The sequence below is a fragment of the Electrona antarctica genome (genome assembly GCF_951216825.1).
Source record: "Electrona antarctica genome assembly, chromosome: 6".
Classification (NCBI taxonomy): Eukaryota; Metazoa; Chordata; class Actinopteri; order Myctophiformes; family Myctophidae; genus Electrona; species Electrona antarctica.
In genome coordinates this window covers 24,952,927-24,968,395 of record NC_136811.1, presented here as the reverse complement: position 1 = coordinate 24,968,395, position 15,469 = coordinate 24,952,927, and the positions used below count along the sequence as shown (strand labels likewise).

The following is a 15,469-nucleotide window of genomic DNA, read 5'->3' as shown; positions in this document are numbered from 1 at the left end:
TTCTGAAGATGTTGAAATGTTTTGAAAATTGGCTACATTTGGCATACCCAAAATAGGGATGCCAAGGTGAAAGTGGTTAAGTCATTTCTGCAGACATGTTGCCTCTCTCAATGCGAGGATTTTAGTTTGATTAAGCTGAGGACACAAACAGTGCAAGTGAAAGCCAAGTACTTTTAATTTCAACCTGCCTTTCAATCAAATTGCTGTTTTTTCTGTTGTGTTTTGTATTTGTCTGTAAATAAGGGGTTTTGTATTTTGGCTCGATGCACTCATTGGTATCGAGTCATGTCTGTTTGAGAACAGGGCAGGGTTAAAAGAGGACACACAGAATGTGGTAAGAGGGCTATACGAAGAGAGATGAGCGTATGGATTACAGGCTGATTGATGAGCGACATGCTGGGATGAGGTTATGAGGCAAGGCCATGTGATATCTGTGGGTCAATATTTTGGTGATGTGATATGTGCAGATCTATAGTTGGACAGCGTATGTCTCCCTCCCTATCCTCAGTGGTTTGGCTTGGGTTGGAAACCAGATACCTAGACGCACACTGTGCCTTATGCGCCATTATGGAGCGCATGATCTATCAATGACATGATTCAGTTCTGGGCGGTGGTCTCGGTTCATCCCTTTTACATGATGCAATTTTAGAACACACACACACACACACACACACACACACACACACACACACACACACACACACACACACACAATCTGTGTAAAAGAGAGCCAGGATATTCCCTTGACATTGATTTAATATTCGAAGGCTGTGCAGTACATTTGAAAAGGCTAGATCTAGATGCATGACTACATTATAGCTTGATGTATTCAACCCAGGTCAGCTAGTGGCTCAGAGACTCATGACACTTTACAAAGGTATCAATATGCTCTGGGTCCTATCATGTAATGTCGCTTTTCCACTTCATGGTAGCAGCTCAACTCGGCTCGACTGTACTTGACTCTACTCTACTACTTTACTACATTTCCACTTCAGATAGGACCCACTTTTTGTAAGTGGTTGTCATAGAATAATGACATCCAATGTGGGAGAGTGCTAAACATGCTAATGTTATCACAAATCCTGTCTCTATTTCACCTGTACAATCCTTTCTTATACCATTTTAGGCAAGAAATAGGTCATGCAGTTGCTCAACAGTTTGTTTACAGTGTATGGGAAATTGGGAACTTCCATGCATTATTATAGAGTAGTCTGTCGTGACGCTTTGAACCTTGATGGAGGGGATACAAAGATGGCACCGTTATCAGGCACTAGGTACGATAGGCCCTAGTACTTTTGTCCAATGGGAAAACAAAGATGGCACCGTTATCAGGCACTAGGTACGATAGGCCCTAGTACTTTTGTCCAATGGGAAAACAAAGATGGCACCGTTATCAGGCACTAGGTACGATAGGCCCTAGTACTTTTGTCCAATGGGAAAACAAAGATGGCACCGTTATCAGGCACTAGGTACGATAGGCCCTAGTACTTTTGTCCAATGGGGAAACAAAAAAGATGAGTAGAGTCAAGTTGGGTTTGTTGCTCATTTGACCTCAGGAAAGTTATGTCAAAATATAACATGAATAATCTTTCTGTAGTGAATATTTCAATGGATAAGATTAGATAAGAGAGAACTGTTTACGTTTTGGTTCTACAGCCAGGAATACAACATATGTTAAGCCTTTTGAGTTTCTTCCTTAATGTATTTTCTACATAAATCGGTTCTCGTCCGATTTTCTGTACTGCAACTGAAGTACTAAACACATCTTCTGAAGGAGCCTTTGATATTTTAATCCAAAATATAATGTTGCTCTGCCTGCTCTAAGCTGCTTCTTTGAGTTCAGAACCTTCTCTGAGCCCGTTGTCTCATAATTGATATCAAAAGCATGTGAAATGTATTACAAACAGTGGAAAATAATTATCTTTAAAAACTATATACATTATGGTGTGTTTGAAAAAGGATAATTTCCCATTAAATATTCTGAAGACTGTTGATGGTTGATGGTTATTTCGGAATGGTGTTGTCATGCTTCGGTTTTGGAAATGAAGGAGTAGAGAATACTTTCTTTACCTCTGTTTTTGCATGTGCTTTTATTGTGGTATGAAAAGGTCACATTTGTGTAAAAATGTGTTAAATATTGGACAGAAGTTTGTGCTTGTGTTCTTACTTTGAGTGAGGTTTGGGAATGACCGTTAAAGCGTGCATGGTGGTTCTGTGTGTTCTCGTGCATACATACATTATGTTTGTGTGCATGTTTGTACAGTTTGAACATGTGTGAGTTTGTGTGGGTGAGTTTGTGTGTGTGCGTGTGTGCGTGCGTGCGTGCGTGCGTGCGTGCATGCGTGCGTGCGAGCATGTGTGCAAGTGTGCGTGCGTGCGTGTGTGCGTGCACGTGTGTGTGTGCGTGTGTGTGCGCGCGCGCGCGCGTGTGTGTGTGTGTGTGTGTGTGTGTGCATGTGAGTGTGCATGTGAGCATGCATCCGTGCTGTGGCTGCAGCTGGCATGACTAAGGCGTTGCTGGGAAGAAGCTGGGAGGACAGCCCTGTGAGTCATCACCACATCTCCTAGAACTCAATGTCTCAGTCCACACCATTAGGACTAGGCCCAAAACTGACAGGCCTGGCACGCACACACGTGCACGCGCACGCGCACACACACACACACACACACACACACACACACACACACACACACACACACACACGCACACACACGCACACAGACATGCGGCGAAACACTTAAGATTAAATCATGCACCCTCGACACATGCATATACACACCAGTGAAGAGAGACGGATTTAAACACACACATGAACATGCAAAATGAATATGTACACACTCACACACATACAGCACAACACACTATACAACACAACAAATGTGCATATAAATACGATTCGCTAATGGAAGAGACAAATTGACTCACACAGCTTTTTTTTTCTTTTTCAAATAAGGTCATGTACTGTTTAATTCATTTTATAGTATGGCCTCATGGCCTCTCTGTGCCGTGCACGCTGGCTTGACTGCTGTGAAACCTAACAAATGGTACATTGACTTTTATTCCGTTGGACTGCAGTTCAATGAGATCAGTAACTGACTAAATGAGCTCCCCAAAGCCCAGAGGGCTGACCAGAGCATGACTGTACTAAAGAGATGAAGCAATGCTATGTCAGTAGTATATCTGTCATTGGGGACTCTTACTGTAAAAACCTAATTAAAACGGTTTGTTTACAGTAAGTCCACCCACACATCATTAAATCCGTTTTATCAAGCCAGAAGTGGTTGCACTTTTTGCCTGTGGCCTCTTTGGCCTCAGTTTTTGGTGTTTGATTTACATTTATTTGGGTGTAACAGTGCATGTGTGTGTGTGTGTGTGTGTGTGCGTGCGTGTGTGTATGTCTATGTGTGTGTACGTGTTGAAACTCATGAATACTTCCTCGGCTTTCTCTACCCTTGCATCTCTGTGCTTTTCTCCTGCTGTGTATCTGTGCTTTATCTTTCTCTGCAAATGTACCTGTTCTCTGCAAAAGTTATCAAGCTTTGATGTGCCAATATCTTTGTTTGCCTAATCCACTCATGACCATATGCATATGGCGGCCGCGGCCGGGCCGCCGTGTTCCTCTCACCCTGTCGGGGTGGGGTTTCCAATCCTATCCCCTGAGTATGATGTAAGAGCAACATGAGCCATGCCAACAACTATGACCACGAGAGATAATAACCAGCAGTAGACAAAGTACTCAACCCCAGTACTTGAGTCACTATACGTAGATATTACTGGTCAAATATTTCTCAGCTACAAGTGAAAGTTGCTCTGTCAAATGTGTACGTGAGTTAAAGTACTGGAGTACTTAAAGGGATATTTCACTTAAAAAATACGTTTGGTCATTTTATCATCTACTCAGGCTTATGTGAACACCCCAGACAGTTCTAAAGATTTTAGCTGCCCCGCCCCCTTCCTATATAAACCCATTGTAACTTGAAACACCCGTCTTTTTCTGGTGACTGATATTGTCCTACTACGTGAGGGCCCAGGTTTTTTCATTTACTGTTTTCATTTATTGTCTCCACCAGGCCGAAGGCATGGGGAGAGTATGTTTTGCCCTCCGTCCGTGTGTCTGTGTGTGTCCGTTTGTGTGTCCGTCCGTCTGTTACCAGCTAATCTTTGGCACCGCTAACCCGGTCGATGCCAAACTTTGCACACACACCCCCTGGATGCCAACGACGAACCTCTGCCCAAATTTTCGGCCTGTTATAGCACCACCATGAACAGTAATTGGAAAAAACACGGCCCCTCGCGTATTAGAAGGACAGTATCAGTCACCAGAAAAAAGACGGGTGTTTTCAATAAATCTATCATGGTTAAAATGGAGTATTAAGTTACTCCATTTTTTATTATTAAGTATTAAGTTTGTATAGGAAGGGGACGGGGCAGCTAAAATGAATATCAATTATCTAAATACTGAATCAAGCAACTTAAAAACTGTCTGGGGTGTTCACATAAGCCTGAGCAGATGATGAAATGGCCGAGGTCATTTTCAACCTTAAAAAACATTAAAGGCTTTTTTGGAAAGTGCAATATCCCTGTGTTAAAAAAGTGTTAAAAAGTACAAATTACAAAGTACATTTTCTTTTTTTAAATACTGTATTGCTGTATTGAAATTTTGAGACTTCCCCCCCAAATTGAAAAATAGTGAACATAGCCAATCTACAAGCTCACAACGCATCACAATACAATGCATAAGCTTGTAGATTTTCCCTTCCTAAAAATGTAGTGGCGTAAAAAGTACAATATTTGTGTCATGTAGTGGAGCGAAAGTCGTAAGTATCCCTAAAATAAAATACTCAAGTAAAGCACAAATACTCAAGTAAATGTACTTCGTTATTGTCTACCACTGTCTAACAATGGATGGCGAAACGAAGTCATATATATATATATTTTTTTTTTTATGTCACTATGGACCATGTGTCTTTAATAAAGTTTGATTGATTGATTGATTGATTGATTGATTGATTGATTGATATTCTCTCATATTTTCCTCTGCTAGCATGGCTCCATTCCCTGCAGAGGCCTGTGACAGGTGGCCAGAGCCCAGATGCCGACATTCTTGAGGAGGAGACCCTGTCAGTGGGCAGCAGCGCCGGCAGCAGCCTGCCCGACCAGGGATACGCTGCCTCCGAGGGCATGGCCGAAGTCGAGGACTCAGGCCTGGTCAGCTCTCCCTCAGACACCCAGCCCACGTCTCCGGATGGGAGTTTGTCTCTGGACGGAAGCAGTGGAGGAGGTGGAGCTGGAGACAGACAACTGGGACCAGTGAGGGACAATTCCAGTGACAGTGACGAGGGATGTGCCACTTGGGGATCCAGCCACAGGTACGGCGGTGGAAGAGATTGAAACGGGAGACAAAAGAGGGAATACAAGGGAAGCTGGGTTTCAGATGTCAGGAACGAACAGCAGGTGGCATTCCACGGAGGGGAAAGTGGTGCTAAGTGAGTGTGGGTGAGAGAGACAGAGTACACCAAAGCTTCAGTAATGTATTGACCTTAATTTATGACCCTTTGTTCATCCAGCAACTTTATTGCAAACATATTGTGGGTAGCGAGACAGAGACACATTAGTGTGTCTGGGTGGTCCTGTCAACCTATGATTCAGGGGGTCTGCCTCACTCTCTCACTCACCTCATGTTTCACAGTATTCATGCCATTCATTTCCATACGTATCATCTACCACACTGCAGCCAGCTTCTGCTTCTGGCAGTGGCCTTTTTTCTTTCCTTCTTTTTTCCACCAAAAACAGATCCAACCAATTTCTATATGTTGAAACTAAAGCCAAAACAAATATTTACATCTTACAGGTACTACATGTCATTGTGAAGGACATTACGAATGTGTCAGGGGGCCGTGATTTTTCCATATACTTTTGTTATTTGAAAGTGAAATATCCCTTTAACAAAGCAATTAAGATCCAAATTGCTTGGGAGCCATTTTGAATTTGATTATCACCTAACTTTTGGCCATTATGGCTAATGATTGGCCAGTGACTTTAAAAAGCAAATATTACACAAACAATGTGCTTAAATGTCATAGTTTGCTTTATGGTCTAGTTTCACATATGGAGAATCAGTGTCTTTTCCTGATTGTCACGTCACACTGCCAGTAGTACTAACTGAGAGCAGCTCCTGCCGTGTGTTGTATTTGAGCTGTGGCCAACGCTGGCAGCCATAACCCATAGTGCTGTGCTTTCATAGTTATGATTCTAGGCCCTTATTCAAAGTCTTTCTGGGAAAATGATTGCTGACCCATGCTCACTTTTTGCCTTTTTAAGTTGTTGTGAAATGTGTATGGTAATGTGCCTGAATCAGTGATCCTTGATCAGTGCTCTCACTCAGACAAACTTTATGAATCTTGGGGCCCTTCCTGTAGCTGCTTGCTCCTCCAGCTTCCAGGAAAGCGCCATAACCCTGCTTTCTCAGAGTCGTTCAGGAAAAGTGTTCCCGTCCAAGTCTCTTGAAGACAAATTCTATTTGGTTTGGCCTCCCTTTTGCAATTTGTTATGGCTAATACATCAGTGACTCATAAGAATGCTCTGTTGAACTCTTGAATCGAGAATAAAGGAAACATGAACTCTATGGTAATAATATATTTATAGCTGCACATTTCAGACACTAATGTAAATCTTTTTCTTTCTCTCTTTTTTTAAATCAGTTTCATATTTTACAAACTAAAAGTTTTGTTTTTTTCCCCTGCTATTTGAACTGTATTTAGCCTTTTGTCTATAGTGGCCCTAATCCCAGGAATGGGGGAGGGAGTACCTATTACCGCCAAAGCGCCCTTGAGCAAACCATCCACTGCTTGTTGAACCACTGTCCAAAGTCTCTTTGGAATATGCAGTATTGTAGACGTGTATACGTGTGTCTGTGTGCATGTCTTGTTGATGGATGTATGGAAAGACCATTTTCTATTTTCTCAGACACAGTGACACCAGCCTGAAGAAGTCAGGCAGGTTAAAGGACAGCTATGAGAAAGACCCAGAAGTCACTGTCCAGCTCAGTCAGACTTTTGAAGCAGATGAAGCAGGTGAGGCTTGTATAAGTATATCTTTTCTTTTTAAACATATGTTTATTAATTTTCTTATGCAACATAGTATTCTCACAAATATATTTTTCCATACACATAAATGGCAGCACAAACACTAAAACAACAGGATATGTCCATGAATACAAAACAAAACAAACAAACACAAAATAATAAAAAATCATATACCATCACAGTTCCTTACCCCAACCAAACAGCTGACAATTCAAGTTAACCATCCAAGGCCTCTTCAATGTCACCACGCTTAACGAAGTCCAAGAACCTCTCCCATATCTTATTCTTACTAACATATCCTAATTACATATGATATGTTAGTTTCTCATGTGCTAAACTGGACGTTAAATTCCTCAACCAAAAGCCGATCGTGGGGGCATTGACATTTTTCCAACATAGTGCAATTGAGCGTATGGCCTATAACAGGCCATACGCTCAGGTCAATTATAATTTTTTCTTTATTCTTTAGTGCACAATTTAATGGATAAATACTGAGTATACATAATTTAGGACAGAGAGGAACTGGACCTGACGTAATCTGAGAGATACAATGTACCAAAGACCTCCAGAATGTTTTAATCTCCTCACATTCCCATAAGTAATGGAATAGGGTACCTTTATGTTCACTACATTTATAACATAAGTCAAGAGTGTTAGGATCAAATTTATTCAATTTTTCCGGTGTTATATAAGTTCTTGTGAAGTAACTTTTATCTGAGACCTGATTGCCTGAGACTTTTCAAGCCCAAATATATATATACATTGGGCTCCCTAAACTAATTTGCCATTTTTTACTATTTTGAAAAACAATTTAAAATAGTTCAACTAGCCGATCTACATCGAGACATTGTGAGCTTGTAGATCGGCTATTTGAACTATTTCAAAAGGTTTTTTTAAATAGTAAAAAATGGCAAATTAGTTTAGGGATAAGGGTTAAGGGGTGGCGCAAGATATAGCCCTATATCTTTTTAAAGACAAATTCATATTTGTTATTAACAACACACTAATATCACCACATCCACCTCTCACAATTTTGACACCCCTCATGATTGATCTCAGATTTGTCAGAAAAAAAGAAAAGAAAACAACTCTAGATGTAGTTCTAGATGCAGAAGTATATTTTCATTCCTAAATTATTTTAATTGCATAGTGATTATTATAATACTTGTTGTCTCATTGTTTTCCCAATTCTGGATATCACCCATGTGTGTATTGCCTCACTAAAAGACTCATTATATCCACAGACAGAAATTACGTGCCAGTGTCTATCGTAGACATGGATGTGCCAGTCACAGCAATAGATGATGTCCTGGATGACTATGAACTGAACATTACAGACAATGAGACAGATTGCAAAGGTACAGAGAGGGTTCATTTTGTTGAAAATGTATTTCCTTCTTTGAAATGTAGACTGTTTGATATGTTTGACTAGGTTCAATAACATCCCAATTTAACAGTTTAATGACGAGAACATGTCGGTTTGTTTTTGTTTTGTTTTTACAAATCAAATTGTTGTTTTGTCCAACTTGATCTTGAACTTTAGACAGAAAGGAGACATGTTGTATTTAGGTGTATTCATATAATGTACTACTTTTTGCCGTCTTGTCTGAATTCTAGATCTCACCTTAAGTCACCAGTCCAGTGGGGAGATACAGAACAAAAACAACAACGCTTGTATGGCCAACGGCAGCCGGGAAACTAGCAGTGTGAACTCTCAGGAGACACGTCATCAGGCAGCACAGCTGAGCCAATCACAGGAGAATAGGTGTATGAATGGCATGCTGAACGAGGAGAAAAAGACATCAACAACAGTGGCAATAGTTAAAAGCAATGCAGAGAGAAACACAGCGACAGAAGGAAAACAAAAAAGCACGGTGTCAAAAACGAATCTCGATGTGCAGAAACGGAAGCAGAGTATGAAGACTAAACCTGATCCCGTTAAAGGCAACACTCTCACTGTTCCCGAAATGAAGAATAGTCTGCCCCCAACCAATCAGCGATCAACGTCGATGGATGAGGATGGGCATATTCCTATGTACAGGGTCCACAACAGTAACAACACCGGTACCACCACCTCACATAGCAAGATAACCTGCAGCGGCACATCTCGGTTTGGTATGAAAACTTTCACCATTGTCCCGCCCAAACCTAATGGTTCTAGTAGTCATGCTGTGATGGAGAAGCCGGTAATCACCCCAACCACGGGTGCCATCAAAATTGATGAGCAGGGGAACATGGTGAAAGCGGGATTGTGCCGCAATAAATTTGGTGGTTCGTCTGAGCTGGAGGTTTACAACAGTGAAGCATCTCCTCTGTTGGGGAAAGCCAAAGCCTTCTGGAGCTCAAATGAAAAACAAGACAGTTCTATGGCCTCCAGCAGGAGTGTTAGTGACAAGGTCAAGGAGAGTGCCGATGACCTGAAAAATAATCCTGTCGCTGTCTCAGAAAGGGCTGAGATGACCCACAAGACAGAGGGCTTGAAAATTGCTCAAGTTTCAGCTCATGAGCTGGCAGAGAATGTCAAGCTTAAAGAGACAGTGAAGGAAACTGTCCAGGAACCAGTGAAAGAAGTTGTCGAAAGGAAAAGGGAAAAGCAGATAGACAAGGAGAGCAAAGTTCCCGTTTCAGAACCTCTGCAGCAGCCCAACAGTAAACCTCCCCCTCAAACTACGGCCATCCCAGATCAGAAAAGAGACCTGTCCTTCCTCAAACCATCAAGGAGAACCTCCAGCCAATATGTGGCGTCTGCCATCACCAAATACACCCCGAGGGCTTCAGCTAAACCTGACATTACACCCAGCAACCCAGATTCCGCTACTCTTAGGACAGGCAGCTCCACCTACCAGAAGGGTCGATCTATATATGTGAACCCACGCCACTCTACTCAGTCATTTGTGTCACAAAGTACAGTGAATCGTTCTGAATCCATGTCTCACCCTCCTGACCCAAAGACATCAATGAGCTCTAATGAGTACATCTCCGAGAGGCAGACAGCTCATGAGGAAGTGAGACAGGATGGGGGAGCATGTGCTAGTAGCCTTCAATCCACCAAAGAAAACTCCAAGAATTTGAAATCAGAAATAACCAACACTAAGTGTATTCGACCCAATAGCCCTGCCCAAATGAACCTGACCACTACTTACAGCAGAGACAATCTGCAACATGTCCGGGCCAGAAGCCCTAGCCCTTCACGGACTAGCTCCCTGCAATCCCCTCTACGGTCAACCACCAAAGAGGTTCCAGCCTCCAATACACCGTTCCCAGCCCAGATCAGTGTCACTGTATGTATCATGCTTTAAGAAGGACATATTTCCACATGGTGGAACAACCAAATTAGATATGCAAGACCGTTTTGTAGTTTCACACCAAAAGTAAACCATGTATCATATATCGGGACACCTCAAACATAGTCCCGGTTGAAAGTTGAATCACAGTTCTAAGCCATCATGATATATTAACTGCATGTAACCATAACAAAGTAATATTTAAACTGTTTGTAGGACTGGATTAGAGTGGTTACCAAGATAACAGCTTTGGTTTGCTACTTGTACATGAATATTCTCAATTATTTTAGTGGTAGGTGAACATTATTAGTGTGATAATAATGCACTCTGAAGTGTCCTGATTTTTATGTCGGGACACTTTGTTGTACACTATCGCTTACATATTATTTATTATATTACATATTGTTATTATATTACCAGAGCCACAAAGAGACGGATACCACAGCCCCCCATCCAGCGCTGCCTAAGAAACCAGAAACGTCCAGTGACGGCGTGCTCCCCGAGCCACGCCAGGTGACAGTGTTTGGGCCAGTGAAGAAGTTCAGGCCGGTGATCTGCAAGTCTATTCACAAGGAAACATCTCTCCACAGCAACCTGATGGAGGCCATCCATTCAGGAGGGAAGGAGAGACTGAAGAAGGTGACGTCATGAATGGAGAGACTACAGCGCATCATAACTATTTATTTACATGTAGGACAGAGGTTCTGAACCTGTGGGCCAAGAGGGTATTGCAAGTGGGCCACCAAATAATTGCCAAAACACTAAGATTTTAATGATAATATAACATTAATATTAAAAAGTGATATTTGGCCTGAAAAAAATATAATGTACATGATACAAATAAATACGAACTTAAGTACACTACGATAGTTATGTTGATCCAAGCCGGAATACAGTGCAATAGATTTATTAATCATTAAAATAAATCATGCTCTGAAAATGCACACGACCCACCCACCTGACACTTAACCTGACTTCCGATAGGCTGCAGTGCTAGTGGGCCACAAACACTTTCATGATTTTCAAGTGGGCCCTTGTCCAGAAAAGGTTCAGAACCACTGATGTAGGGCCTAAGCGTAAATAAGTGTAATTAAAATCTGTAAAACTCTATTCATCACATACCCAGCCTTTATTTGCACTAGGTGAAAAGGAGGGTGATAACTGTTAGCAGGCCTAGGGCTGATACAGCAGTACAGTAGCTGATCAGTCAGCGCAGGCTAAAGCAGTGGTTCTCAACCTTTTCAGGCCGAGACACCCCCCTGGGGTCCCGACCCACAGGTTGAGAACCACTGAGCTAAAGTGCCCCCCAGCTGAATTGTCATGTGTGACCATGACCACACTGCAGAAGGAGCTCAGCATGTCAAACATGGCCACTGTGGTTGCTGCATTGATCTTCATCTCCCAGAATTGCTGGGCAAATCACTTGTTTTTGCTTAACTAACGTCCTTAAATCACTTGACAACAAGGCAGGTGCGCTGACAACGAGAACTTGTGAGGGCCAGCGCCAAGCGGCCGATGGCCTCACGGGTTAATGAGCACAAAATACTTGTAGAAAAGAGGTGTTTTAATTGGTTATTTAATGATCTTCCTATCTCATTATTAGTTATCTGGATCTACTACCAGCAGCATGAAGAAGCCATCTTATGAGGAGGAGGAGAACGAGAGGTCTGCTCTACTGGCTGCCATCAGGGCAAAGGGCAGCTCTGGAAAGCTGAGGAAGGTAAAATGATCTCAACATTCATGTTCTCTGACATAGATCTGATATAGATGTCCCCACACTACTTACTTATTGTGATGCATTCATATGTTATTCATAATTGCAAATGATTGTAATACAGTACAGGGTTTCACTTATATCAGTTATTTATTTTTGAGCGGTGCCAAACCGCTCCAATGAGTGACCGAGTGTGTCTGTATGTCTGTATGCATGTCTGAGTACGCGACCTCAACAGCTGCAATACCGCTGGGTGACCTAAAGGGACACTGTTGAGCAGCATAAAGGGCCATTCACACTGAACACAATAACTGTAACTGCAGCCAGCTGTGTTGTTGAGCAGCCTGCACCGCTCAGCTCAGTGTGATTTATTTGTTACTTATTTTTGTCCCTCGCAGAATCTCTTCACCAAAAATAAAATAATAAATAATGTATTTTCGCCTAATGATCACTTATGTCATAATAGGGACACTAGGGTTAATGTCATTAATACATAGCTATATATATGTAGTTTAGCTATTTACGTAATCACAGATTCATGCAAGAAACCATGTTATGGTCTATGTGGGGTGGAAAGTACGTATGTCCAAAACATTTTCAGGATTCAAATGAAATAAATATCTGCTACTTCTGATAATTTTGCGTGACGTTGTAGTATGACCAAGTGGACATTAATTTACGAAAAACACAAAGGTTAAAATATGGAGATAAGAGGTTTCTGCCCGACAGCAACAATATGTGTGTTGGTTTCTATTTGAATCCCTCTGTGTGGACTGAGAGTTGTGGTTTGTTGTCATGTAAGGAGCCATGTGGAATGAAAGGGCCAGGGAAATGTGCTGTTGTAACCGAGGCCCATCTGCGGTTCTATTCTAGAATGTTCCTGACCAGTGCTGGAATCTCTGGAATGTTGCATTACTAAATCAGACTCACAGCCTTTGGGATTTTTATTTTTTTTAAGGGAAAAGTTTCATTTGTTTTGATTGAAGATAAATATAGTAATCAGAACAGAATTTTGTTTTTGTGATCTTTCTGAACTGCCGTATCTGAACTTTGAGCTTTGTGATGACTTGGCTTTTACAATGCAATGTAGAGAATGAGGACTTAAAGGACCACTTCACCACTTTTCAACTTATATAATTCACTAATGTTCATGATATAATACCACAATTTTTTTCTGCTCTAGTCTGTTTCTCATACTAGAGCTGTAGAAACTCGTCCACCAGTGGGAATCGAAGCTAATAGAAACGGCAGGCTTTCTTTTCCTGAAAAGTTGCAATGCAAAAATGGAAGCCATCGTTCTCACGATAATACAAATCTAAATATATTTTAAAACAAATCTTGTTTAAAAAAAATATCTGCCTAACGATGATGTCACTGGTGGACGGGTGTATGAACTGCCCACAGCCCTCCTATGAGAGAGTAGGAAGAAAATGGTGGTGTTTTATCATGAACATTAGTTAGGACCAATTATATGAAGAGATGTTGAAAAGTGGTGAAGTGGTCCTTTAAAGCAATTTACTGTACGTCTGCGCATGTGCGTGTGCACTGCCGATACACACAGTAATACATCATATTATTTACGGTATAATATTTGCACTTTCTTCGCTTGTGTTTCTATAAGCAGCTGCCTGTCTGTGTGCTTTGCACCCACCGTTTCCCCTCTCTACACTCCACAGACCAAATCAGAGGCGGCTGAGGAGCTGGAGAACTTCAGGAAAGATGTTGTGGTGGAGGAGAAGAAGAGTCCTCCCACCTTCACTTCCCCTCCTCCTCCTCCTCCTCCCTTCACCGCACCTCTGCCTCCACATGCAGGGGTCCTACCTCCCCCAGCGCCAACCGGACCTCCACCCCCACCTCCACCTCCAGCCCCAGCCGTGGCTAAGCTCAGTGGGGTTGTGCATCCTGGCGCTGAAGTCCAGGTGAACCCTGCCTTGGCCAGAGAAGCCATGATGGAATCCATCCGCTCCGGATCTGCTGCCGAGAGGCTCAAGAAGGTAGAACCATCTAACAACTCCACAACACAGAGTTCTGATTCTTTAATGGGACACTACTGTGCTTCAAAAGCACAGTAGTGTCCCTTTAAGAATGCATTTCAGTTAGTCTCGTGTAGCCAGACAACTATTCCACAATCTCCGAATGCTATAGAGTCTGGAACTACACCTCCCCAAATCCGAGTAATCTATTTATCATTTCTGTTCACAAAATATATTTTAATATTTTAAAATATCTTTAGAGCTTATTTTTTTATTTCTATTTCTGCTAAGCAGCAAGCTATATATATATGCTTAGATGATTTCTATTTATATTAGGATACATTTGCGCGACTGTAAAGACGAAACGGAAGTGGGGAGGAGGCTCCACTTCCGCTTTATATTAAAAGTAAAAGAAATCAGATGTACTAATGGCTCCTACACACTGAAGGACTTTTAAAGTAGTCGGGGAGTCATCAGATCGTTAAGTATTTCACACTACCCCATTCTTGCTATATATACTGTAGATAGCGTTAAATCGTCTGTAATTTTGTCTTTGTGGATCACACACTGCAAGAGTTAACCAATATGCGATCCAGACCCAATACATATAGGTTACATTTGTTTTTTATTTCAATTCATTTTGACGTCTCACGTACATGCAGGAGACCGACACAGGACCCCCCCTTCTCTCTCTGTCTCTGTCTCTCTTTCTCTCTCTCTCTCTCTCTCTCTCTCTCTCTCTCTCTCTCTGCGCACGCGTACACAGTACACACAGAATACACATAACGAAATGTAGAGCAGACAGGACGCTAAAATTTAGACACACACACACTTGGTCCAAATGTTTGCGCTCCAGCCTAGATTCCGACACAGTTTTATGAACATTATTCAAGTGAGATGCGTTGGTTTTATAGACTATTTAACAGCAATATTAGGCTAATATAATTTAGCTACCAATATGTATGACACCTGGATTTACCCAAGGAATAAGTATGACACCTGCATTTACCCACGGAATAAAGGTTATATATTATTATTATCTATCGATACAGACAGACTTTCTGTCTGTGAGCACAGATGTAAAGCAAAGCAAAGCAAAGTTACTATATTTACCCAGGGTAACTGGACTAAGCATCAGATACTTGTTTACAGCCAGGCCCTGCTCATAGAACATTTCATGGTAGTGGTTCAATGCCTTGCTCAAGGGCACTTCAGCGGTGGTAATTTTAACGTGCCGGTCCGGGGATACGAACTGGCGACCTTCCGGTGTCAAGACCGCACCGCAAACCGTTCAGCCACCGCTGCCACACTCAACCTGTGCTTTCATTGGTTGTAATACAGACCTTCTCGGGGTGCGGTCGCAACCCTGTTCATACTGTACGATGTCCAGTCAGCGAGAGAGTCAAATATCA

The 15,469-nt window shown here is 42.0% G+C and overlaps 1 protein-coding gene across 1 annotated transcript in view; it reads left to right on the top strand.

Annotated features, from left to right (window-relative positions):
- The window catches only part of cobl (cordon-bleu WH2 repeat protein), a 96,689-nt gene that overhangs the window by 75,483 nt on the left and 5,737 nt on the right, over positions 1-15,469 (top strand). The window contains exons 12-19 of the mRNA XM_079503691.1: positions 2,498-2,544; positions 5,066-5,370; positions 6,968-7,074; positions 8,331-8,444; positions 8,704-10,367; positions 10,791-11,009; positions 11,974-12,090; positions 13,761-14,078. Coding sequence (XP_079359817.1) covers positions 2,498-2,544; positions 5,066-5,370; positions 6,968-7,074; positions 8,331-8,444; positions 8,704-10,367; positions 10,791-11,009; positions 11,974-12,090; positions 13,761-14,078 — 2,891 coding nt within the window. The remainder of the gene's footprint in view (positions 1-2,497; positions 2,545-5,065; positions 5,371-6,967; positions 7,075-8,330; positions 8,445-8,703; positions 10,368-10,790; positions 11,010-11,973; positions 12,091-13,760; positions 14,079-15,469) is intronic.